General features: G+C 42.0%; 1 protein-coding gene across 7 annotated transcripts in view; it reads left to right on the top strand.

The window, feature by feature from the left end:
- Positions 1-27,749, top strand: part of FOXN3 (forkhead box N3) — a 304,442-nt gene that overhangs the window by 128,058 nt on the left and 148,635 nt on the right. For all 7 annotated transcript variants that reach the window (XM_073349399.1, XM_073349401.1, XM_073349402.1 and 4 more), the window contains exon 2: positions 869-1,425. In XM_073349399.1, coding sequence (XP_073205500.1) covers positions 883-1,425 — 543 coding nt within the window. In that variant the 5' untranslated portion in view covers positions 869-882. The remainder of the gene's footprint in view (positions 1-868; positions 1,426-27,749) is intronic.

Genomic DNA, 27,749 nt, shown 5'->3' with positions numbered 1-27,749 from the left:
AATCACTCACATTATTTATCTGGAAGAGCTTCTGATCTCTCCAAGTCCTTCTGAATATTACTGATCTCTCACTCCCTCATAGCCCCCTAATGCAGTATTCTCCACAAATGTTGTCACCATACTTCTTCTGCGTCACTTCTATAATACTTAACATTTCCCATGGATTCTCATTTATGCCACATTTCAATTAAGTTTCAATGTATGTTCCAACCCCTTTCTTTACATGTACTTTGAAGTGTCCTGTTTTTCTAGCACATGCCTCTGTATTTCTTGGCCCAGTCCCAAATTGCAGGATCCCCTTCATGTCTGTTTAAAAAGTACTGCTCCTAGTTTTGAGCTCGATCATAATTGTGCTATCATTAAATTTGACGTTTGCTTGCTTGTGCCCTCAGCCAGAGGAGACAGAGTGACTTTAATCACAATGCTGTTGTGTTGTCTTCAAACAGCTGAACTTAATCTGAAGCAACTGGCCTTATTTACCCTGTGTGTTTTTTTTTTTTAAAGTTTATATACTTATTAAAAGCAGTATGAGTGGAGTATTCTATGATTTGATACATGTATTCATCAGTAAAGGGATGTGTGTTTTGGATTTCCTGTATGGAATTTTGAGTACGCGCAGAATTGAGGTATATCAGGATTATCATATTATCCTATGGATTGAAATTTCATTCCTTTTCCTGACTGTAAATTATTTTATGTAACAGTCTTGGATGTGTGTTTATGTGATCCTGTCATTTTAAATGTAGAACATAAATGCCCAAATTATTGACTGGGGAAAAGCTGTCAAAATGTTGTTATACTATAGCTGTCTCACCAGCTAACTTTCTTTCTTTTTTCCCCCCTCCCTGCTTTGGATTTACTCTACTAGGAGCTTCTGTCTAAATGGGTCCAGTCATGCCTCCCAGTAAGAAGCCAGAGGGCTCAGGAATTAGTGTTTCCAGCGGCCTGAGTCAGTGTTACCAAGATAGCGATTTATCAAAGGCACTTCATGAGGATGAGGACCTAGATTTCTCTTTGCCTGCCATCAGATTAGATAAAGGGGCCGTGGAGGATGAAGAACTAACTAACTTGAACTGGTTACATGAGAGCAAGAATTTGCTGAAAAGCTTTGGAGACTCAGTTTTAAGAAGTGTTAGCCCAGTTCAGGACATTGACGATGACACGCCTCCTTCTCCTGCTCAGTCGGACATGCCCTATGATGCCAAGCAGAACCCCAATTGCAAACCTCCTTATTCCTTTAGCTGCCTCATATTTATGGCCATTGAGGACTCGCCAACCAAACGTCTGCCTGTAAAGGATATATACAACTGGATCCTAGAACACTTTCCCTATTTTGCTAATGCTCCCACTGGATGGAAAAATTCTGTGAGACATAATCTGTCTTTGAATAAGTGTTTTAAGAAAGTGGACAAAGACAGAAGTCAGGTAAGATTCCAGCTATTCAGACATACCTGTTCGTAATGAAATTCATCTGCTCATCTTGAAATGTATTCACTATAGTCAAATGCAGTTTACGTTACTATCTCTGGTAATTTCAGTTCATTACATTCACAAAGCCAGCATTGCTCTAGGATGGTTCGTTCTGACTTTATTAAATTCATTGTCTAGACATCTGTAAAGAAGGACTCTTGGTTTTTTTTTTAAATTTTTCCAGCTGGTGTCTTCGTGCATAGTGGTTAAATATTGTTTTTAGTTATCATGCTGTGCTAATGGTTTCCAGCTATACAAGATCCATGTACTCATACTATAAATAGTTTGCAGTACTGTTCTTGGTTCACACAAGTATGTAGTGAGAGGGGATGCCATGTGTAAGATTCCATCCCCTTTCCCTTATCTGAATTGCAATTTGAAGAAACTTTGTTACTTGTAAAAATTCAGAAGAAGTTCAGAGTTCTGGTTGTGAGCCATCTTCCTGTGCACTTAATCTGCCTGGTCTCAGATGCACTTAAGAGAATCTCCTCTGAGAGGACATAAGTGTGGCAGCGGCCAAGGAGAAAGTTTGTGACATAGGTATTTGGTCCTACCCTGTAACCACTGTGACCACTGGAAGTTAAATTATGCTCTTTTATGCCCATGCAGCCTCCTTGACCTTAGAGAGGTGGCATGGGTATGAGAAACAGAATTTTAACACCCAGATCTTCACTATTGCTGTGTTTCTTGGTTTCATTGTTTGAATTTTTTCAGTTACATCTGAAGAAACAGGCTGTGACTGAGAGGAAGGGAAAATGAACAGTGTGTTGGGAACATTACTATTTCCTGCATCTCTTTTTTTTTTTTATTGCATAAATCTGTCCATTAGGGGAACAGTTGTCCAATTCCAAATGGCTACAGCTTCTTAAAGCAATAGGACTCATGAACCATCAGCAAGGAACTGCCATGGGCAGGGGTGGCCAACCTGTGGCTCCTGAGCCACATGCGGCTCTTCAGAGGTTAATATGCAGCTCCTTACCTAGGCACTGATTCTGGAGCTGGAGCTATAGATGCTAACTTTCCAGTGTGCTGGGGGGTGCTCACTGCTCAAACCCCTGCTCTGCCCCAAGCTCTGCGCTCACTCCTCCCCTTCCCCCGAGCCTGCCATGCCCTCGCTCCCCTTCCTCCCTCCATAGCCTCCTGCGCATGTGAACCAGCTGATTGCGGGGAGGGGGGCGTTGGTGCTGATTAGTGGGGGCTGGGGAGCGGATGCGGAGCTGCTGACGTATTACTGTGGCTCTTTGGCAATGTACACTGTTGAATTCTAGCTCCTTCTCAGGCTCAGGTTGGCCACCCCTGGCCACAGGAATTGGCAGGCTGCTATTTCTTCAATTTGTTCTCTAATTCTAACAGGTTGGTGAAATAAATGGCAGGTGAAATGAGACAGATTTATAGAAAATATCTTTATAGTGGGCACACTGTTCGGTTTGAAAAATACCGATTTATTCAGCTTTGTATTTTTCATTTGGTTTAGCAGTTGCTCTGATTGCAACATATTTTGGCTGCTCCAAAACTAGATTAGGTGAGATCTGACCCTGAATTCTGTGAAATTGAAGCCGATGTAACTCTTAAGTGGAATAAATAATGTTCCAGAGAACGCATAGATAGGCACTAACAACTCTTTGGTTAGATTTCCAAACTATATTTGTGTGGGTTTTTTTTTTTTAAACTATTTTATTACTTTTTAAACTGTGGTTTCCTAGAATTCACCCTTTCAGCTAGTTTGGTCTCTGATGGGTTAATGCCACATTTGATAAATTAGTTGTTGCTGTACGTGAGCATGCATGATATTAAAACTGGCCCTTAATTCATGAATTGGAGCTCATTTCACTTGATAAACTAAAGTCCTAACTTCCTATTTGGAAGTGAAAAGGCAGGGAAAATGCCATACTATTCCATATCGTGGCCTGTAAATCACACTCCTGACCACAACAAGCTAACAAAACAGGCTTAATAAAACAAAAAAATCTTGGAACAAGCCAGATGTGTGTTTAGCATTCCCATTTGCTCTTTGTTACACCCCTTTTCAAAGTTGCCTGTTTAGATTACAGGTTCCCTGCTATGTGTGTATGTCAAGCGTCCAACAGTCTTTTGAGATCATAAGTAATACCACAAAGTAATCCTCTATAGGAAAATAGAGAAACTTGGGTTCCTCTTGCACTAAGCATGACTCTGGAAAACTGATCACCTACAATTGGTGCTCATGATCACAGTGGTGGTACCATGTCAGTTGTTAAGGCGATGTTTTAGAAATCCCAACTAAAATAAATAAGGAGACTAGGTTTTGATCTTTTCTTGAGAAAATGAGCTGTCAAAAATGTACAAATATCTGTCTATCCACTTCCCAGTTCCTCATAACACCCACTTCTCCTGATGGGAACCAGCAGTAACGTCGTGAGATCTCTGTTGTCGATTTAAAATGTACATTGAGTTAGGTCACTTAAATACCCTCCTGAGTTTCTCGCGTCTTCCCAGGGCAAGAGTGCTGGCATTTTGAGGCCTGCACGCATGGCACTCAGTAGCTGCAACTGCTGATTCAGTTGCTTTGGCATCTAACTGTAGACTTGGGGGAAGCAGTAGGCTTTACCTGTTGTGCATATTTTACAACAGGTAACTGGATAATTTGTAAAACATCTGTTCAAAAGGCATAGTGCAAACCAGGGATCGGCAACCTTTAGCCCCCTGCCGGGCTGGGCCGGTTCGTCCTCAGGTTCGGCCGATCGCAGCTCCCACTGGCCGCGGTTCACCGCTCCAGGCCAATGGGGACTGCGGGAAGCAGCGGCCAGCACATCCCCCGGCCCGCACCGCTTTCTGCAGCCCCCATTGGTCTGGAACGGTGAACCTGTGGATGCGGCAGGTAAATAAACCGGCCCGGCCTACCGGGGGCTTACCCTGGTGGGCTGCTTACCAAAGGTTGCCGATCCCTGGTTTAAATACAGACTGAATCTTTGTTTTAAGATCACAAAACTCCCATTAATAGTATTGTTGTTCAAGATGATGCTTTGTTTGCAGTGAAAAACTGTGGGCAAATAGCTGGGTTTGTGTGTGTATTTTACTTATTGCTCTTGTGTAGAAATGTAGTTTAGCAAATGGTGCACCCTGAAATGTTAACAAAGGCAGGTCCCAAAACATGCCCAGCGTATTCAGGCTTTTTTTGTTTTTGTTTTGTTTTGTTTTATCAGTTTTTGGAATTGCAGGCATTTGCTAGTTGATGTGTGTTGACACATTGTGGGAAGCTAGGTGATTTCTCTTTCATGGCCATGCTTTCCAGTGCTTAAATGTATATGCTATATCAGTATTTTTTTCCGGAAAAATACTGGTGAACAGTTAATTCTCCCTTGAATCCTTTCAGAATATTAGTTTGCTAACTCTTAGCCAGCCCAGTTTATATTCATGTGGCAGTCATTTGTGGTATTGCAGGCAAGGGCAAACAAAGTAAAAAGGGGCATTTTCCTCTTTTTGTGCTGCATGCTCAGGGCTGACTGAAAACAGAGTGTTCTGTATTTGTGGTGACTGTAAAGGCTATAACCATTGTCTTGTGTCTAAGTTAAGGTTAGGTTTTTTTAGCTTTGCATGTTATTTAATATAGTGCCATTGGAGTAAATGTTCTGCAGGCAAGTAGAAAAGACAAGATCTGTGCTGAGGCAGATATGATCTAGATCCACAGCAAAAGAGATGTGGGTAGAGTGCAAGACAACAGTAAACAATAAGAATGGAACACACGTACATGTGTGTGATTGTTTTATTTTACTGTCTTCCTTCCCCCTACACCTCCATCACTTGCCCTGTCAAGATTACTAGGTCAAACCTTTATAACTTGCACATCCCCAGCAATGTTCCCTCTAATTTTTTACTTCATGTGTGGAATGAATTTTGTTATGTGCACCAATATGGAGGAGATGTGTGGAGCTGAGGGGTTCAGAGTGTGGGAGGGGGCTCAGGGCTGGGGCAGAGGGTTCAGGGGGTGAGGACTCTGGCTGGGAGTATGGGCTCTGAGGTGGGGCAGGAATGAAGAGTTTGGGATTCAGGCTGCCCTGGGGCTGTGGCGGGGAGAGAGGACCCTTCCCCTCCACCCCCCCAGCCCTCTCTCACCACAGCAGCCCGGGCCTGGGAGAGAGGCACCTCTCCCCGGCTGTGGCAGAAGCCCAGGTCTGGGGCTGGGGGAGAGGCATCTCTCTCCCCTGCATGCCTGTGCAGCCCTTGATAGCCTGCTGCGTGGCTACGCAGCTTAGAGGGAACTTAGATCCTCAGGCTGCTAGATTTGTGCTGGGAGCTTCCTCTCTTTCCGTTATAGAGCTCTGTGTTATCTAGACTGAGATGTGACATGAGTAGAACTGGTTAAAAATATGTTTCTGGCGAATTTCACTAACTTTTTCCTGTTGCTTTGCATGTATGTAGTGGACGATAGGGAGACTTTGCAGCAGCTAACTTACCATGTTTAAGGCACAGGATGCTTCTGTGTTCCCTTTATTGTGGAAGTTTGACTATTTTTTTTTATATGGTACATTGTGGACTGCAATACCTAGGCACAGTGAAAGGAATTTCAATCTGAACCCTTCAATTTCGTGACTCTTGTATTTAGGGCAACCTTCTGTGTACTTAATTGGGCATGGCTTCTTATGTATATGAAAGAGAGAGAGAGTGAGTGCTTGACTTTTGTGTCCTGTGCTCTGTGCCACTGGAAAAAAGATGTACAAACTGCATCACTGCTCCTTTTTCAAAGTTCTGATATTGATGTTTCTGAATGGTGGAAAAGAAACGTTGGGTGATACAGTACAAAGGTTTGTTCAAATATTGCCATTACTGTATAATATCTTTACGCTAGTAATATGACATTGTCTTAACCAACAGACACTTTGTAGATCAATAAAAGCCAGGATTACTAGGTAATTTTTCTAGGATGGTGATTATCTGGGGTGGGCGAAGAGAGAAAACACAAGTACTTTGTAGTACAAAATCTCTGATTTGAGTTTAGCATTTAATAATAGTCTACCAGCATATATAAAATATCACATGATCCTAAGCGTAGAAGGAGTTCCCTGGCTTTGTTTGTACTACTAGATCTATGAATTCAGTGATTCAGATTAATCTTATTGCAAATGTTCAGATTTAAATGCCCTGTATTGTATGTCCCATTTAGTACAATCCATTAGCCCATGACTTTTCCGACTTCCCTACCATCTGGTCCTTGGCTATAGAAAGGAATTTTTCTTGTATATGTGTCTCCATAGCAACGAGTTTGCAGTTGATATGGAAAGTAAGCAGTTGCCTTAGCAACGGAGTTACTGATGTGGCAGCTCCTCTGCTTTCATGGAAAGGGCTAAGCTAGTTCAGACGCATTATGTAGGTTTGCTGTAATTATAGCTGCGCCCACTAGTGCTGCTGTAGTTAAGAGTCTACAACACTTTTTTTGTTTGAACCCCTATTTTTTTCTCCCCAGACATTTTATATATTGAGCCTAGGTATTCACCCTTTGCTGAACCATAGCTGACAATATCTTAGCTCCAGAGCATGTGGCTCATGTATGCTTTCCAATTTCTGAAAAACAAGAACTTGCTTGGATCATTACTGTCTTATAAGTAGGTGAAGGGAAAGGATGTCTATCATATTAGGAGGGTTTTTTTCTTTTCTTTTCTTTTCATCTTCTGTTGTAAATTGATGGAAGTTCCTTTCTAATCAGTGACCTGTAGCAGCAACCAGTCATAAAACTTTAGTGCCATTCCTATACTCCCTTCTGCTACTAAGATGGACTTCTACCAGGCTTTTTCTGCTTCCTTGAAGGCTCATCTGAGTAGCAGGGCACCTCTTTGTGACTTTCTTGGATTCTCCGTATTAGAAAGGGGAAATGCTTGCTAAAGGGGCTGTCCACAGCTGACAAACCCAAGACCATCAAGCGTTTCCTTTTAGACTGCCGCTCGTGCTGAGAGAGCTCAGATCGGGGCCTGTGGACCAAGATGGGAATAACATGGCCCATCACCCTGGTGTGATATGGTGTTTATTCATTGAGGCTGATTGCTGATAATTGGGTAATGATGATCAGGCCAGGATCGTCCTTTACCTGGAATAGGTTCAGAGCTCTGAGAGTATCTGCATACTTGTTTGGCCATGAGGTGAACTGCTCCAGAGTTACCCTTACTTAATGGATTTGCCTCCATTATAGCTGATGGCATGGTTGCATGGACATGTACACTAACTCTTTTTATTTCCTGGTTTTCACAAGCTTGAGTTTTGCTGAATCTAACATTCTGGGAGGGCACAATGCACCACAAGACAACCTTAACTCTGTTGACTAATGTCTGGGCTTCACTGGTCAGTATAACTGTGTTGCTCAGGGATGTGGATTTTCCCTGAGCAATGTAGTTTGCAGCAGGGGTTATGCCAACGGGAGGTGGAGTACGTATGATGATGGAAGAAGCTCTCCCATCAGCATAGGTAGCATCTTCACAGTGGTGCAGCTTCCGCGCTGTGTGTGTGTAGACAAGCCCTAAGTTTTCAGAATGGAGAGGTGTAAATAGTGGTGTCCCCCAGTGGTCTGTACTGGGACAAGTACTGTTCAACATATTCATAAATGCTCTGGAAAAATGGGTAACCAGTGAGGTGGCAACATTTGCAGATGATACAAAACTACTCAAGATAATTAAGTTAAAAGCAGACTCTGAAGAGCTAGAAAGGGATCTGATAAAACTGGGTGACTGGGCAACAAAACGGCAGATGAAATTCAGTGTTGATAAATGCAAAGTAATGCACGCTGGAAAACATAATCCCAACTATACATATAAAATGATGGGGTCTAAATTAGCTGTTACCACTCAAGAAAGATCTTGGAGTCATTGTGGATAGTTCTCTGAAAACATCCACTCAATGTGCAATATCAGTCAAAAAAGCTAATAATGTTGAAAATCATTAGGAAAGGGATAGAGAATAAAGCGGAAAATATCACATTGCCTCTATATAAATCCATGATATGCCCACATCTTGAGTACTGTGTGCGGATCTGGTCATGCCATCTCAAAAAAGATATATTGGAATTGGAAAAGGTACAGAAAAGGACAATAAAAATGATTAGGGATATGGAACAGTTTCCATATGAGGAGAGAGTAATAAGACTGGGACTTTTCAACTTGGAAAAAAGACAATTAAGGGGGGATATGATAGAGGTCTGTAAAATCATGACTGGTGTGGAGAAAGAGTAATTAGCACTTCCTTATTTACTTTCTCATAACACAAGAATTAGAAGTCACAAGTGAAATTAATAGGTATTAGGTTTAAAACAAAAGGAAGTAGTTGTTCACACAACACACAGTCAACCTGCAGAACTCCTTGCCAGAGGATGTTGTGAAGTCGAAGACACTAACAGGTTTCAAAAAGGAAATAGATAAGTTCATGGAGGGTAGGTAGGTCCATCAGTGGCTATGGGGGTGGAGGGGGCAGGGATGGTGTCTTTAGCCTCTGTTTGCCAGAAACTGGGAATGAGTGACGCACAGAATGGATCACTTGATGATTACCTGTTCTGTTCATTCCCTCTGAAGCACTGGGCATTGCCCATTGCCCAGTATCTTGTCTTCTGACTAGATGGACCATTTGCCAGACCCACCATGGCTGTTCTTATGTTGTTTGTTGTTTTGTTTTTGTCAGTGAACCTCTCCCTTAATGAGAGTTTAGTGGAGATGCTGTAGATACATGTTCCCCATCAATCATTCTGAACTATGAAATTCAGGGAGCTCACTGTGATTTGCACCAGAACAGCAGGAAACTGTTTCCTTCTTCTCACTTTGGGAGCTCATGCAGAAAGGAGTCCTCATGGCGGAGAAGGGAGAGGATTTTGAGGCAAAGTGATTTTTTAATATACATGGCTTTTTTCTGATCTGTTAATGCCCTGGCTTTTGATAGGTAAAATGCCACTAATAGGGGTAAGACATTAGTTAGAATGGGATGAAAGGGAGCCTGCATAGGCTGCCTTAAACCAATCTGCATATGCACATTCACCGACAGTGACGCTTTCTGCATTACTTGGGAAATAATTTTTCGTAGGGAGATCCTTGGCACTCTGCTGGGATTTAAAATAGTCCTTTCTGCCTGTGATCACCTTGTCTGACCAGAATAATTCAAGCCACAGAATTTTAGCAATTTCTGAATCAAGCCAATAACTTCTGGTTGAGCAAGAGGGTATCTTTTAGAGAGACTTCCAGTTTTAATTTTTAAAATATCAGTTGATCAAGAATTCATCACATCCCTAGTTAAGTTGTTACAATTGTAATATGCACTCCGTTGAACTCATGTTAAAAATTAGGCATACATTTTTTTTGTTTCATTTTCAAGCCATTGGATCTTGTTATGCTTTAGTCTGCTAGATGACGATGATCAAATCACCTCTTACTCTTTTTCGTTTACCCTAGAGAAGGTTGAGTTCTTTAGGGCTAGTCTACCCTGGCGATGCTAAAGCGCTGCCCTGGCAGTGCTTTAACGTGGCTTCATAGAATATCAGGGTTGGAAGGGACCTCAGGAGGTCATCTAGTCCAACTCCCTGCTCAAAGCAGGACCAATCCCCAATTTTTGCCTCACATCCCTAAATGGCCCCCTCAAGGATTGAACTCACAACCCTGGGTTTAGAAGGCCAATGTTCAAACCACTGAGCTATCCCTCCCCCATGGCTTGTGTGGTCATGGCAGAGCGCTGGGAGACAGCTCTCCCAGAGCTCTAAAAAAACCCCACCTTCCCGAGGGCCGTAGCTCCCGGTGCTGGGGCACGGTCTACATTGGCGCTTTACAGCGCTGAAACTTGCTGCGCTCAGAGGGTGTTTTTTCACACCCCAGAGCGAGAAAGTTGCAGTGCTGTAAATTGCCAGTGTAGACAAGCCCTTTGTCTCTTTGCTGTAATGTAGTTTTTTTCCAGACCTTGAATCATTTCTGTAGTGTGTTGTTTGTTTGTTTTTTGTTTTTTTAAACCCCTTTCAACTTCCTTTTGGAAATGTAATCGCCAGAACTGGGCAGTGTTCGAACAATGCTCTGACTGATGCCTTAAAGGTAATACCACCTCCATGTATAAAACAGGGAGTTAAGAATCTCTTCCATCCCCTACAATTCATTGATTTCCAGTGAGGGTTATCTAAGGTGGGAGAACACACTTTGTGATTCAGGACTGTCTATGTTTTATCTTGTACAGCTCCAAACACATTGTCAGTATGTCACTAATAATAATGAATTGCTACCTCTGTCCATAGAGCTCTCTGAATTCTTTATGCAGGTCACCTGCATCCTGTGGCTCTTTCTTTAAGAGACCCGACAGGCATGCCATGGCAGTAACTGTCCAATTTTCTGGGGTTGGGAGCAAGCTGATAGGGGTTTTGTGAGTCGAAGTTGCTAGACTGGATAGTGGGAACAAGCTGCCCATGTTTGTTGCGGTGATAGAAGCTGGCTACTTAGGTGAGGGATGGGGAGGTGAGATGCTCTGTTGGCAACTAGACTTTAGGGCTGAGTTAAGGGACAGGAATAGCAGTATAAAAGTTTTAAGGCTTCTTTTGCCACTGGAGAGTTGTGCCGTTGTCTTCACTGGGAGCAGGATTGCACCCTCAATGGTTCCTGAATGTTTAAACACATGCCTAACTTTAAACGTGAGAAGTTCCATTGACATCAGTGAGACTATTTGCATGCTTAAAGTTAAGCATATACTTATTTAGTTTGGTGGACTGGGGGCCAATGAGACATTTATAAGAACTAGCTTCTGATGTGTATTCTCCTTTTTTTACTAAGTATCAGAGGGGTAGCTGTGTTAGTCTGTATCCACAAAAGCAATGAGGAGTCTGGTGGCACCTTAAAGTCTAACAGATTTGTTTGGGCATAAGCTTTCGTGGGTAAAAAACCCACTTCTTCAGATGCAACCTTTTTTACTCAGTTTTAAAATATGGCAATAGGTTCCTTTTGTTCAAGGTCTTAATTGATAGCAGAGAAGGCTTTAAGAGGTGCTGTGCTGTTACGCTTTTAAAAGGATGTTACTGAAGTGGCCTGTGAAATAAGAAGGGTGTCAATAAAATCAATTAACAAGGTTTTCTGTGAAACCTTCTTTATTTTCTTGTTCACCACCTCTCTCTTACTAATTCCTTGAGAGTTGTAATGAACAAAGTACAGCTGTATTGTGTTTCAGTTGTAACAAATCTTTGGGGCTAATGCTCTGTTTTGAGCACAGCAGGCTGCACAAGCCATCAGGGTTGTCTGAGGGTTGAAGTATGTGCACAGAAAGACTTTAAGAGTCCATTAACAAATACTTAACTATGGTGAATTACAATGAACTCCCATAGAAGTATATAAGAGATGCCTTTGAGCACCAAAGCCTCACTACATTGAATACACCACCAATTCTTGATTGAACATTTAAAGATTACCCATATTCCCTTGTTTCAGAAAACACCTTTCTGTTTCATGTCCAACACTTGAATTCTTCAATGAAACATCAAGGAGTGCATTTTAATGAGAAAATACTTTATTCCTTGAATTTCTCCAGAAGCTGCTCTCTTATTTTGTAGCCCCAAAAAGGAAACAAACATTATGTGTTGGCTGAAATGGAACAGTACAATTAAACGATTAGGCCTTGATTCCTTGCGGTGAAGAGCTTTTGAAAAATGGTTAACAAGATCTGATTATGATTGAATAGACTAGCTGAAAGCCCTTTTCAGACAGCCTATAAGTCAGTATTTTAATTTGGTGATGAACTTCAATTTCCTTCCTCCCACGGTGTTTTTAGTAGACAGTGAATTGATATGGTTTAGAGTGTGTAGCATGTACAAATATGGAATATTAATAAATAATGAATTGTAGAGATGTCTTTCTCTGAGTTTCTAATCCAAGTTTTTCACAGACCTCTGTGGTGTCTGAAATTGTGAAGTGCTGATAAGTAGCTCACACGCACACGGTCACTGTCCTGAGGAGCTTGCAGTCTAAAATGTTCATAGCTATGTTGGGCATTCAGTCTGCTCAATGCTTTTCCAGTTTTCTTCTTTATTGTTCTCCTGACTTAACTTCCTAATACACTCTCTGCCTTACAAGAATTCTGCCACAACAATAAATATTCCCGTATGCCTTCTTTAATTATAGAAGCAAAGGCCACTACTAAATGAGTCAAATGCTCTTCTTGCTGAGTTGTAGTAATATAGCACACCATTACTGTGGCTGTCTGTTCGAACAGTTGTCTGGAATCTAATCAGACCTTGATTCTATGTACAGATGGGAGGAAACAATCATCTGACTGATGATTTTGGTTTGGTTTTGATTTTTTTTTCCCTTTGGTGCTGTTTGCTCCCCAGGTACAACCTCTTCCTGGCAGTAGTTTGCAAAAAGGGCCCTGACATGAGGTTCATTTTTGTTTAGACCTGTGTCTGAGAGCTATATTTGTTCATTGAATTATTTGGAGGAAAGGTACAGAAATTTATAGATTCCAAAGCCAGAAGAGACCATTGTGATCATCTAGTCTGACCTCCTGTGTGACATAGGACTCCTCCAAAATAATTCCTTAAGTGATGGTATAATGTTCCTTTCCAAGTCATTAATAAACTGTTAAATAGTGTGGAGCCAAGAACCAATCCCTGCAGGACCACACCAGAAACACATATGAGCAATGATTATTCCCTGTTTACATTTACATTTGGAGACCTATCAGTTAGCCAGCTTTTAACATGGCATACATTAAGTAGATTAATTTCATGTCTTTCTAGTTTTTTTAATCAAAATGTCATCATACCAAGTCAAACACCTTACAGAAGTCGGGTATGTCAACGCTACTACCTTTATCAATTGCACTTGTAATCTCATTGAAAAAACGTGGATCTATTTGTTTGACAGGATCTATTTTCCATAAACCTATGTTGACTGGCATTAATTATATTCTCCCCCTATAATTCTTTATTTATTGAGTCCTGGATCAGCCGCTTCATTGTCTTGCCTGGCATTGATTGCAGACTGACATGCCTGGGTCATCCTGTTTACCCTTTTTAAAATATTGGCACAACTTTAGCTTTTTTCCAGCCTTCTGGAACTTCCATGGGGTTCCAAGATTTATTGAAAACTTGGATGCAAGTTACTTGGACCTGCTGATTTAAATAGTGGCCACTGTTTAACATCTTTCTGAGATGCTAGTGGAATGGAAAGAGTGTTATCATAATGATATGACTACATCATCTGTCCCCCACCCCCAATTACAGAACAAAAATAGTTATTGAACACATTGCCTTTTCCTTATTATTATTGATAATTCTACCATTTCCATCTAGCATTGTTAGCCACCCCCTACAAAGAGGTCTAGCTTCCTGCTTCTTCTGAAACAAGTGGTCTTAGCCTTCCTTCAGGTTTATTATAACACAATGATTGGATCTGTCAGAATGTGTAGCTGTTTAAATGCTTATATGGTGTTCATTTCTGTAATATGTGAGCAACTAACAAAGGTTATTGGAGTGATAGTAAGTATGTGGCTTACTTTTGCTCCTACTATGAGAAGTGCACTTCCTCTATTTAGATAATGTGAGGATTTACTTATCCAGTAACAGAGCTCATGTCATTAGAGATCCTGGTTTCCCATTGGATAGTGTGTACATTCAGGCCTGGTCTACGCTTCAGTTAGGTCAACCTAGCTGTCTTTCAGGGCTGTGAAAAACTTTGTCTTCTGAGTGCCCTAGTTAGGTCTACCTAATCCCTGGTGTAGACACTGCTCGTTTGACAGAAGAATTCTTCCTGTGACCTATCTATTGCCTCTCGGAGAGACTGATGGAAAAACCCCTTCTGTTGATGTGGGCAGTGTCTGTACTACAGTGGTGCAGCTGGATGTTCTCAGATGGTACAGTGATGGACTTCATCTAAGAACTGAGATTGAGGAATCTGCTCTGCAAGATAACGATGCTACTATGCTGGCATTTTTTTCCTTCTTGTGTTTTATTTCTCTTCGTCCAATTCTGTTCTCACACCAGTTTTACTCCTTTGGCTTCAGTGAAGTTACACCTGATTTCTGCTCATGCAAATAAGAGGAGAATTTGACCATAGGGTTGTGGAAGGAAGAACTTCTAGCCACAAATACATAGCATCTCTGTGTTTTGGTCGCAAGCCCATGATAGCCATCCTAGGAGACTGTTAGTTTCAGATCAAGATAGTTATATTAGTTTTAAAAAAACTTAGTCTTGGGAACTGATGTAGCATCTGAAACTCCTTAGAATCATAGAATATCAGGGTTGGAAGGGACCTCAGGAGGTCTTCTAGTCCAACCCCCTGCTCAAAGCAGATCTGTGAGAAGACTCATTCCAATGAGTCTCAGCTATGATTGGTTTCCTCAGTTAGGAAAAGAAGCCCAACAGCTGTCCTAGATCAGTGACTCTAAGATGTCAAAATACTATTTACAGGCTTACAAGACACTGGATTGCTGTACTTCATTTCAGCAACCCTCTTCTACTACTGCTTCCCAAGAGCTCGGTGGGCCTCAAACTGCCAATATAATTTTTTTGAAGGAAGATTCTCAGTAAGTGGAGGAATGAATGGGTGGTTGTATAGAGACCCTGCAGCTGAAAAATGTGAATGTTGTGGTATACACAACAGAAATTCATTTGTGGGATTCTGCAGCAGATAATATGAATACTGCATACAATTCTGGTCACCCCCATCTCCAAAAAGGATAGATTAGAATTGGAAAAGTTATGGAGAAATGCAACAAAAATGATTAAGGGTATGGAACATCTTAGTGAGGGTGGGGCCGAGTGGAAAAAGTGTTACTATTGTGGCCTATTTCCTTTGGAATTTAATAAATACAGCCTTTCTTAGGGTGGGTGTGTTTTTTTTGTTTTTGTTTTTTCAATTAAACCATGTAGTAGAACTGGATAGATTACCTACTGGTTGTAGTGTTTTGTAGGATGGTTATTCTCTAGGAGCGAAATCCTGGCCTTGATGAAGTCAGTATGTTTTTTCCCCTTTACTTCAATTGGGTGTCACCAAAGGTTTTTAGATGAACTTTTATTGAACTCTGGTTCAAGCCAAGTTAAATACTGTGGGACTTTCTCAGAGGGGAAACTTTTAAAAAAATGTTTGTCACTAAAAAGCATTTTCATTTCTTTTGTTTTCCCCCTCCTTCCTGCCCCCATTTTAGGACAGGGCTGAATGCAGGCTAGGCTTTGAAATGGTCAATCTGTGTATGAACTGAAAGTACAAGAAAAGTTGCAAAAAAATACATCATTGTTTTGGTATTAAATTATGGATAGAAATATTGTGTGGGAAGAAAATCAGTGTTGTTGCAATGTTGTGGGGAATCTTGTGAGGGAATTTAGACAGACATACAGGTTGGGAATGTCACTTGTCTCATATCTAAGTAACTCCTATTAAAGAAATGTGGGGTTGTTTTTTTTTCTGTGCTGACAAATAACTGTTGCTTAGCATAGTCATTTATTGCCAAGTAATTGTCTAGTTTCAATGGCTTGTTTTGTTGTATTTTAAAAGCCTTTCATCCCCAAAAGGAAACATTTAAATTTGTAAACTTTGCTGTGCTAAAAGCTGGTAGAATTCTGTTTATAATCTTATTGGGAGTGCTTGTGGCTTTTGAACTTTTGGCTGCCCAGCAGAGAAACAGGAAAGGAGCTGTCACAAGGAGACAAATCACATGGAAGTTTCAGTACAGTACTTGCTCCCAGCAACTGGAGACAAGTGGGAAGATTTTTCGGACTACCCTGCCTGTCCCAATAAAATGTTTTTACTTATTTATTTGTGTGCTCATTTTATACAGATGGTGACTTGCAGATCATCCCCCATATGTTTAGCTAAAGTGGGAGCAGGAAGTAGTTTTGTTCGCCCTGAAAATTCATCACAAAGAATATCTGTTTCCTGTTGCATTATCACAAGTCAGAAAAGCAATAAGCTTGTATTGATATATTTCTGTCTTCTATGTAAAATTTTCCTAAGACACAGGTGTTCCATTTTTAGAGAATATTAGCAATAAATGTAAACGGGCACTCTGGAAAAACCTGAATCTGGCTCTTTTCGTCGTCCTCAACTGGCCCCCAAAAAAAAATCGGTGGTGGGATTAAAATGCAAGAAAACCCACCAGATTGATTCTAAGCTGTCTGGATAGGAGTATGTGTCATGAATATTGACAAAATTCTCTATTCAGCTGTCATGTCTTCTGTGATCACCATAGTTTTTTCCACAATTTTAACACAACCATTGTGCTCCTCTTCCGCAAATATAGATTTGGTGTCTAAATCTGGATCATCAATTTTCTATGCTAGAATAAAAGGAAAGATTATGTTCCAGTAGTAATGTTTCAGTTTCTGCCTGTTTTGGCTCAGTTTGACCTTTTGTTGTTTGGGATCACTTTAAACAATAGGCTCCATAGCTTGTCTGAATTGTTGTTCATTTTTGACCATCTGTAGTTTCAGCTCTTTTTTTAATAGGTCTGATCAGAATTTGAAAAATGGGGGGGGGAGTTCCACTTTTTTTTTTTTTTTAAACCATCTTAATTAGATGAAGCAGTGTTACCAGTCTTAAGCATTTAAAAACCATTAAATTAACTTAAAAATCACAAGATCTTTCAAAAAAAAATGGCCTTTTTGTTGTTGAGCCTTTAGGATTCTCTTTCAAGCTTTTCTCAGCAACCCCACAGAACTTAATCTCTAAAATGGAAGCTGAAATTTTCACATGATCATGTGACTCCAGGAATCGGGGCTTTAATAAAAATACCAAGTATTGGTAGTCATGTGATAAATCACATAGGTTGGCAGTACAAGAGTCATACTTTTGGGACTGCAATACGGGCAATAATCTGTCAAATCTACTGGAAACTTCCTTCAGTCATTTGTAAGTATAGCGCCTCTCTGCAGAGGCATTTGTTGTTTAAAATATTTGCTGTGTTGTCATCGGAGTTTTTTTGCTAAGTGCAGTCTTCAACATTTCTTAGTAGTTGGATGCAAATGTAAAGAGAGAATCTACTAGAGAATTCCATTAAGGATCACTGGGAGGTTGAGTTATCTACCTTCTTCTTCCTGTCAGTTAACCATGAGGTGCCTGATATTGGTTGAAAATTTTTTAACTGTCAGTGTGATTTAGGACTCTAAGGTGACAACTAATTTCCTAACAAACTTTAAATTTGAATACATATGAGAAATTTAGATTAATTAAACCCAAGAAGTTATTACACATTTTCAGGGGTGAAAGTAAAATTGAACTCTTACCAGTACTGGGGCTGGCTCTGGGGGCCACCCCCCCCGGAAGGGGCAGGGCCTCAGGCAGAAGGGGCAGGGTTTGGGGTCGGCATTCGCCAGCCAGCCCATCCGCATTGCCTGGCCTGCGCGGCCCAGGACTCCCACAGTGATTGAAAGGGCCCTTTTAAATCACCAGACCTGGGGCAGCTGCTCCTTTTGCCCCCCTCCTTCCCCCCCATCAGCAGTCTGGGGGGTGGGGCCAAAAGGGGCAACAACATTAAAGTGCTGCCACAGCAGCACTTTTAGGCAGGGTCCTTTGCAGGGGCAGCGATTTAACGGCACTGCCCCTTTTGTGCCCCCACCCCCACCCCTCTATCAGACCTAGCAGGGCCACTGATGGGGGGGGGAGAGAGGTGCAAAAGGGGCAGCACTTTAAAGTCAGCTGAGTATGGGCCAGTACCGGAGGCCACTTTTTACCGGTACGCCATACCGGCTCGTATCACCTTACTTTCACCCCAGCGTATTTTATTTTCATGGTCTGAATAAGTTGTAAAGAGTACGTTACCATACTCTTTCCTGCATCTTTGGATGGCACCTTCAACAACGTAACGTATCTGAAAGAAATAACGTCTATCAATAGGATTAATTAGGAACATGGTTTTTTTTTTTTTTTTTTTTTTCTCTGCAAGCATGTTTGTATGCCTTTGTTGGGTCATTTTTTTTCATGTTCAATCATCCGTCTTGTGTTAATGTTCTTGCTGGTTTTAGTTTTTTCCTTTAATGTTTTCGTTTTCTTCAGTTCCAACATCGAGTAATGGACATGTGAGTCTCAGGGCACATCTCCACTGGCAACATTAAAGCGCGGCCATGGCAGCGCTTTAACGTGGCTTGTGTGGTTGTGGCAGAGCACAGGGAGAGAGCTCTCCCAGCACTCTAAAAAGCCACCTCCACAAGGGGCGTAGCTACTAGTGCTGGGAGAGCTGGTTCACTATCTATGCTGGCATGTTACAGCGCTGAATCTTGCAGCGCTCAGGGGGGAGAAGGGGTTCCAAACCTTAGCGAGAAAGTTGCACCGCTGCAAAGTGCCAGTGTAGACAAGGCCCAAATCTATCTGCAGCAGTATATCCAGGGTATGAAGTACTTCAGTCCTTCTCTGAGTTGCTTTTTTGTTCTATATTGAAGAGTATGTTAGCATAAAAGAAGCCTTCTGAAGTCCAAGTCTTTGCCTTTCAGTTGTTTTCATTGGTTGATCAAGATCAAAGACGGGGAGGGGGGAGGGGCGGCTCTTCCTGCGTGATTAACAAGCTCATAGACGAACCGGAACAGTGACTTCAAATATCATTGCCATGTTTTGGTGACGGCTATGACATCAAAATATCTTTTGCTGTATCGTTGAACTCTGTTTCCCAACTTCTACTTCAGTAGACCATTTCATTCAGAGGCACATTTGATCTTGAATAATTTTGAAGAAACAAATCTTCTGTGCTTTCTGAAAGGACCATAAATCCTTTCTACCTTGCTATTTAACAACTCTTGGCACCATGAACGTTTTATTTCACATAAATTATCTGTTTTCATTACTTAAGTCCATTCAGTCACTTTTTCCTTACCATTCCGTTCCACTTCAGGTAGCTTGAGCCAGATAAATTCATATGTTAATGAACGTTATTACTAAATATGTTTACACAAATTTAGTGTTATTACGTACACTAAATACCAATCACCCTCTTGCAGTATTGATTGGCAGCTTTCATGTATCATACGATTAGGATGAGCAACAGTTACTTTGTAAACACTGGAGAGTAGAGGTGGGTGGGTAAAGACGAGTGAGCCAACTTTTTATAGAGAACCTTTTGCCCACTGTCAAGCTTCTAGAACCTAGCAAACTAAGTCCCCTAAGGGTTCACAATTCTACCCAGTCCCATCTTTACAACATCCAGTGACGCTTGATTCCACTTCAACTATGTCTGACTCAACAGCTGCCAGTGACCTCTTCACCTTTTCCTCTCTGCACTTCTAGACAGTTCTTTAACATCCTTCTTGTTTTCATGACCGTGATCTCCTCACTTCTCTCAATGTATTAGAATAATTTAAAGCATTTACAGATTTAAATTAGGGCCTGTTTCTTGTAAAGCAATGTATGAATATAACGTTGGAAAGTTAATACTAAAGAAAAAACAAAGTTAAAAAATTGCGGGGGAGGGAATCCATTGGGTTTTCTCTTTCCATTTCTTTTGTTCAGAGTAAAAGGTACATTTTGTGTGTGTGTGTGTGTGTGTGTGTGTGTGTGTGCACAATCTTGATTTTCTGAATGACCTTTTTCTCTGAATTTTACGTGGCTGATTTTTCATATCCAATTTCCCAGCAACTTGGGTGAAAGAACATACTGAAGACTGGTTGACTTGATTTTGCTGGCTTCTATTCGATTACAGTCTGTCTCTGTACCACAAACTCTGGTATTTATTTCAGGTTTATTGTGTTTTTTCTGTGAATCTGAGAAAATTTGCACACAGCATATAATTTTTTTAATAATGGGTACTCCTATTTTATATTTTATGTACAAAAATTATAAAAATCCATGGTCTGGTTGAATAACACAGAGAAAAATAATTTTTTGTTGTGATTTTGATAGGGAAACTATGAATCAGATGTCTGGAACTAGTAATGTGTTTGGCATAGATGAATGCTCCATTAATGCAAAATAGTCCATTAGGAAAATGGCACGAATAAACTTGTGAATTTCATTCTCATCAAGCTACATATTTTGATCTAGGACCTGTTTACTAACTAGAAAGAATTCTTAATTCAGTATTCCTATTCTTATTAAAAACACAAAATAAGAGACCACTGACTTCATGTCAGACTTTTCTAACATACTGTACCACCACAAGTGTTTCTCTGCATTGTTACTTTTCAAACCGGTTTACTTGTTTGGTTAAGATGCTTTAGATACTCCCTCTAAAATACACTATGTGAAGTTATGTGTACGGACAAAGCTCTTAAGAATAAACCAACAATATTCCTGCTGCTGTTCTAATTTTGGGTTTACCCTGAGCTTTTGCCAGTTGTGATATATGTTGCAGTGATTGTGAGATACAAGCAGGTATTTCAGGTCCTACATAGAGATCACCAAATCTGTTGTCGAGGCTGGGTAGGGAGAGAATTGGAGGGAATCTAATTTTGAGTGGATGAAGGGGAGTTGTTGACTTACTGAAAAAGCTGCCCATTGTTTGCTGAAAACCAGGGCACTACCAAATTCACGGTCCATTTTGGAAATTTTCATGGTCATAGGATTTTAAAAATCTGAAATGTTCCGGTTTCAGATATTTAAATCTGAAATTTCATGGTGTTGTAACCGTGTGGGTCTCAATCCAAAAGGAGGTGTGGGTGGGTTTTGTAAGGTTATTTTAGGGGTGTTGTGGTATTCCTACCCTTACTTATGCACTGCTGGCGGTGGCACTGCCTTCAAAACTGGGTCCCCACCCAGCAGCTGGGGGAGGTTCCTGGAGGTGTAACAGCCCCAGCCCAGGAGTGGCCTGGGTAGGGGAAGAGGAAATCCCATTCTCCCTAGCCTGGCTGTCTCACATCACCTCCATATTGGTGCACATAACAAAATTCATGTGGTGGGGGTGGGGCTGAGGGGTTCGGAGTGTGGGAGGGGGCTCAGGGCTGGGGCAGAGGACTGGGACTTGGGGGGGGGGGCCAGAAATTAGGGTTCGGAGTGCAGGAGGGGACTCTGGGCTGGGATAGGGTATTGGGGGGTGAGGGCTCTGGCTGGGGTGCAGGCTCTGGGTGGGGCTAAAAATCAGGGGTTTGGGGTGCAGGCTGCCCCGGGGATACACTGGTGAGAGAGGACTCAGCAGCACCTGGGCTGTGGGGGGAGAGGCGCCTCTCCCTGCCGTGGCAGTTCTGGGGCTGGGGCCAGAGGAGGGGCGCCTTTCCCCTGGCTGTGGGTTGGGGCCGGGGGTGGGGCGCCTCTCCCCCGGCAGGTCCAGGCCAGGGCTGGCTTGGAGGTGTCTCTTCCCTGGCCGCAGCAAGTCTGGGGCCGGTGGGGAGAGGCATCACAGCCTGAGAGCCTGTGTGGCACTTAATAAGCTGCTGCGTGGCCGCGCAGCTTAGAGGGAACTTAGGCGGACACTTACATCGTCCACTCGTAAGGTTGGCCTTCCCCAAAAGTGACTACTCCCCCTCTCCCCCCCACCTCATACAATGCTACTCTCACTTTTGTGCTGCTGCTGGTAGGCTGCTGCCTTCAGAGCTGGGTGGCTGGCCAGCAGCTGCTGCTCTCTGGCCCAGCTCTGAAGGCAGTGCAGAAGTAAGGGTGGCAGTACCACGACCCCGCTACAATAGACTGATTTCAACGGTGGGAGACCGGATTTAGCAGTCCGTAATGTGCTTTTTACAGGTACGAATTTGGTAGGGCCTTATGTATATACAACTACAGCACTCGGCCTGTTAGAATCATAAAATATCAGGATTGGAAGGGACCCCAGAAGGTCATCTAGTCCAACCCCCTGCTCAAAGCAGGACCAATTCCCAGTTAAATCATCCCAGCCAGGGCTTTGTCAAGCCTGACCTTAAAAACCTCTAAGGAAGGAGATTCTACCACCTCCCTAAGGTAACGCATTCCAGTGTTTCACCACCCTCTTAGTGAAAAAGTTTTTCCTAATATCCAATCTAAACCTCCCCCACTGCAACTTGAGACCATTACTCCTCGTTCTGTCATCTGCTACCATTGAGAACAGTCTAGAGCCATCCTCTTTGGAACCCCCTTTCAGGTAGTTGAAAGCAGCTATCAAATCCCCCCTCATTCTTCTCTTCTGCAGGCTAAACAATCCCAGCTCCCTCAGCCTCTCCTCATAAGTCATGTGTTCCAGTCCCCTAATAATTTTTGTTGCCCTTCGCTGGACTCTCTCCAATTTATCCACATCCTTCTTGTAGTGTGGGGCCCAAAACTGGACACAGTACTCCAGATGAGGCCTCACCAATGTCGAATAGAGGGGAACGATCACGTCCCTCGATCTGCTCGCTATGCCCCTACTTATACATCCCAAAATGCCATTGGCCTTCTTGGCAACAAGGGCACACTGCTGACTCATATCCAGCTTCTCGTCCACTGTCACCCCTAGGTCCTTTTCCGCAGAACTGCTGCCTAGCCATTTGGTCCCTAGTCTGTAGCTGTGCATTGGGTTCTTCCGTCCCAAGTGCAGGACCCTGGACTTATCCTTATTGAACCTCATCAGATTTCTTTTGGCCCAATCCTCCAATTTGTCTAGGTCTTTCTGTATCCTATCCCTCCCCTCCAGCGTATCTACCACTCCTCCCAGTTTAGTATCATCCGCAAATTTGCTGAGAGTGCAATCCACACCATCCTCCAGATCATTTATGAAGATATTGAACAAAACTGGCCCCAGGACCGACCCTTGGGGTACTCCACTTGATACTGGCTGCCAACTAGATATGGAGCCATTGATCACTACCCGTTGAGCCCGACAATCTAGCCAGCTTTCTACCCACCTTGTAGTGCATTCATCCAGCCCATACTTCCTTAACTTGCTGACAAGAATACTGTGGGACATACTGTGTTCATTTAAAAAGAAAAAAAAATCAAAATACCATACCAAGGAGACACAACTGCTTCTGAATTCAGCACTCCAAGCATGAGACATCCCTGCAATATCTTAGCATAGCTTGCTGTGCCATAAAGATGAGCCCATAAGATTCTGAGAGCGCCCCTTTCCCTCTTTATTCTGGGACACTTTATTTTCCCACCTAGTGCTATCTTGTTATGCCTTTGCCCTAACGAGCTTTGCTCATTATGTCCACCCTCTCGGAGGATAAGCAGGCACTCTGTGTCTGAGACTTGGATGAATGCTGTTGTGTGGATCAAACTTAGGCAGATAAGGAGAAATCCATTCTGTTTTCAAAACCAGAGGAATGGAATGTCTTGACATTTGTGAGCTTAAAAAACATAACCAGCTCTAGTAAATTATCATGTGGGGGAACGTATGTCTCCTACTGGTCCTCTGTTGGTTGTTTGGACATGTGCTCAACTCCCTATGGTCAGCTCCTCCCACGTTGAAGGGCCCTAAGATTATAAAGCTGTGCCTTTCTGCTGCACTCTACCTCCCCAGGGAAGGCTTTTATAGGGTCTTTTTATATAGGTCACTCGGCAGGAAATGGGAATGGCAGTAGCTTTCCCCAGTACCCTAAGGCCAGATCTACACTACAGACTTATATTGGTATAACTGCATCACTTGAGTGTGAAAAATCCACACCCCTGAGCGAAATAGTTATATTGACCTAACCCCTGGTGTAGATAGTGCTATGTCAGTGAGAGTTTCTGCCGTTGACATAACTATGGCCTCTCTCAGAGTTGGATTGACTACGCCAAATGGAGAAGCTCTGCCGTCAGTGTAGGAGTGTCTTCACTTCAGTGCTACAGTGGTGCAGCTGTGGCCAATGCAGCATTTTAAGAGTAGACCAGCCCTAAGTCTGTCTACAGGGTTGACTGGTTTGCTTGTGTCTTTCTCTCTGCTGCTTTAGAATTGGCATCTTCCCATGTCGTTGTTTGTAGATTTCGGAAACAGGTCTGGCTATAACGAGTTAGGAGAGTGGTTCACTTACCTTTAATTCTTCCCTAAACAGCATTGCCGTTTTGGCCATCTGGCATAGAGGTGGTGGAGGAGGGCAGGAGAGGTCACAATGATCTCTTCCCCCAGCAATTCCACACAGAAGGCAGTGAGCCACCCTTTATCTCTGTAATCTTATATAGGGGTATCCATAAAATGGGTGTCAGTGCTCCCTCAGTGGGAAGGGGCACATTTGCACTGCTAGTGGTGATCATCATCTGGGATGGGGCCATGCCGTGGTCTCTGGCTTGCAGTTGGGAGGGTTGTATTTTGGAAGCAAATGCTATGTTTCAGCATCCTGTGTGCTATGCTCTTTGGAGATGAGCGCCTGGAATCATTATTCCTGACTGCCACAGATATACCTCCAGCTACACCTTCTCTCAAGCTATAACTAATCCCCTCATTTTTAGGCCTATACTTCTTTCTCTTGATTATACAGTGCTTGCATGGCCAACTCCTTATTAATATATTCAGCTTTTGTCTCGAGCCCTATAGTTGCCTTGTGCTTTAGAAAGAATATAAGACTTATGGGGGCATTTCAGAGTCAACTCCTGACACTCATTGAAAGCCCCTGCCCTTTGTGCCTTTGAAAATCTCCAACCTAGTCCTTGCCCTGATGAATTTATTATCTGGGCATGATGTGACACACCATAGGGAGTGATGACATGCAAGGGTGAGGAAGGCTTGCCCAAAACAGGGTTATAAGGTTTTGGAAAGATGTGAAGTCTTTTTTCCTTCTAGGTGTTTTTGCACCATTAATTTTATTTTATTTGGTTGATGTTGGATGGCAAGAGGAAAAACAGGAGATATTTTTGAATTTACTATAAAGTTGGGGCAAAAATTATATGTATGACCTACTTTTATCAGCACAAACCGCACTTGTATCTCGAGGTAGGACATTTTGAAGTGTTTCTGTTACTGGAGAAATGGCTCCTGTTTAGTGTGTTACTCTTGTGAGTGGAAAAGTTCAGTTAATCTGCTGAATGTTGCTTATGGAGTTTATAGAACTGTGTTTCTAAAAAGAATACAGAAGCAGTTGGAAAACTGCAAAGCAGGGCAACCTTTCAAACCATTTATCAAAGCACTTGCTTGCTAGTCCCATGTCAAGTCAGGTGATACAATACTAAATATTGAGCAAGAAAGACCCTATATTAAAAGACTATGTGAAGAAAAATCGGTGCAGACCCATTAGCTTTTGTCAGCTCTTTATTTCTGTTTTTAGTTGTCACTGCTAATGGATTTAGTTCAACCTACTCCATCCCATGCTTCTCTACTGACTGCTAACCCCTTCCTCTTGAAAGTCACCCAGGGCCTTTTTTTTTTTTTTTTCCACCATTGGTGTATTTGTAGACTAAAAATGACCCTTTAACTTTTGACCCAGATATGGACATGGAATAAGTTTTTTAAAGGTCTGTTGGGTGAAGGGTTGCATTTCAAACTGTTGCTAGCTTTGCATATGCTACATAGCAAAGCATTTAAAGGAAAAGTTATGCAAGAAAAGGATTTTTTTTCTTCTGTGGTAAAAGCTAAGGCCAGTGTGACTTCAAATGAGTGCCCCTGCCAACGGTATTGATAGTAGCATGGTCCCTAGTTTGAGCATTGGATTGGAAGTTATAACTGAGTTCTAGTCCCAGCTCTGCCATTGACTTTATGACTTTAGACATTTAACTTTTATTCGTGGCATCAATTTTTTCTTTCTTTAAAGGAGGGCTAATTAATGTTAGTTCTTTCTTTTTTTTTCGTAGAGGGCAAGTATTAGCCGTAGGTGGAAAGTGTGATATAAATGCTCCATATTACTTATTAATCTGCCTCTTTCATTATTGTTTCTCTATATTTAAAAGTGAGACATGATTCAAGGACAGTTACTAAATGACATTTAATTTCTCAGTTGCTTGCAAGATTTCTGTAATAGAACCTAATAATTTTTAACATAGATATACCAACGAGCAGGTTTAGCATAAATATGAACTCTAGTACAGTGGTTTTCAACTTTTTTTTTTCATTTGCGGACCCCTAAAAAACTTCAGATGGCGGTGAGGACCCCTTTGGAAATCTTAGATATAGTTTGCAATAGTTTGCAGACCCCCAAGAGTCTGTGGACCACAGGCTGAAACCATTGTTCCATATTAACAACAACCTTTCACGGACCTCTTAGATGTAGTGTGCGGACTGCAGGTTGATAACCACTGCTTTAGTGTCATGAGAGATACTGCAATATCTGCTAAGCCTACGGAAGAAGTCACAATTTTTTGAGCTCTTGTTTACCAGGGCAGTGAACATATAATCCAATATGGAGTCATGTCAGGTCTCTAGAATGCAGATCTGTGCTTTGCTGCACATACACTGCGGCTGAAGGTAACTTACATATTGGGGACAATCATGGAGGAGTTGTCCTCACCATGTCACAGATGACAGTAAGGGATCGTGGTAAAAGAATGATGCAATACCATGCCTGACTGTGGTATTAAGATGACCCAGGTGGAACAAGGTCCCTGTACTTAATGGGTGTGTGGTGAGGGGATTCTGTCTTGACAGCAATTCATGATCTCTTGATTTTTCTTGGTTTGTTTACTTGTGGCCTAATCCTGAGCTCGGTTACACAAGTGCAACTCCCCATTAATTTAATTAGGAGAGTGGAATTGGCCTACTTTCCTTTTAATTGTTTCCACATGTCTTAAAGGTGAGCTGAAAAGAGGATTGTTTACATGTTCTTGAGATCCCAAATCAGTACAAGTAAATTTCATCTTCACCAGCATAAAACCCAAATTCTCCACCTGTCCTCTCTTGCAGTCACTATTCCCGCCTATGCCCTGGAGTATCAATGGCAATGTCTTTGTTCTATTTGTGCGGGGTGTCTACAGCAAGTGGATCCGTGAAATGGCAGATCTGACAGTTCTTTCTGTGGCCCACCTCCTTTGTCGTTCTTTGTGCTGCCCTGTGTGGGTTGGCATAGAGATCAATTCTATGGGTCACAAGGGTGAGGCTGCCATGCACAACCCACTGCAGGGCATAAGTGCAACAGAAAGCTTTTCATGGAGCCTTTGCACCCATGGGAACTTCACCCTGACCGCATATACAAGTGTGCTAAGACTTGGATAGGAACATGGACATTGTAAAACAAACTACTTGAAAGTCCAGTTGTCTATCAAATGCTTAGCAGTGCAGAGAGCCAACTTGCTTGTTTTTTTGAGGCCACTTACTTTTGCAGGAGAAGCAGATCTTGTAACTAGGGCTGTCAAGCGATTAAAAAAAATTAATAGTGATTAATTGCACGATTAAAAAAATTAATGGCAATTAATCATGCAATTAATCGCACTGTTAAACAATAATAGAATACCATTTATTTAAATATTTTGGGTGTTTGTCTACATTTTCAAATATATTGATTTTGATTACAACACAGAATACAATGTGTACAGTGCTCACTTAACTTTTGATTACAAATATTTGAACTATAAAAAACAAAAGAAATAGTGCAATCTCTTTATCAT

This window comes from Lepidochelys kempii, chromosome 6, assembly GCF_965140285.1.
Source record: "Lepidochelys kempii isolate rLepKem1 chromosome 6, rLepKem1.hap1, whole genome shotgun sequence".
NCBI classification, from domain to species: Eukaryota; Metazoa; Chordata; order Testudines; family Cheloniidae; genus Lepidochelys; species Lepidochelys kempii.
The sequence above is the reverse complement of the archived record's forward strand: the minus strand, read 5'-3'. Positions and strand labels throughout refer to the sequence as shown.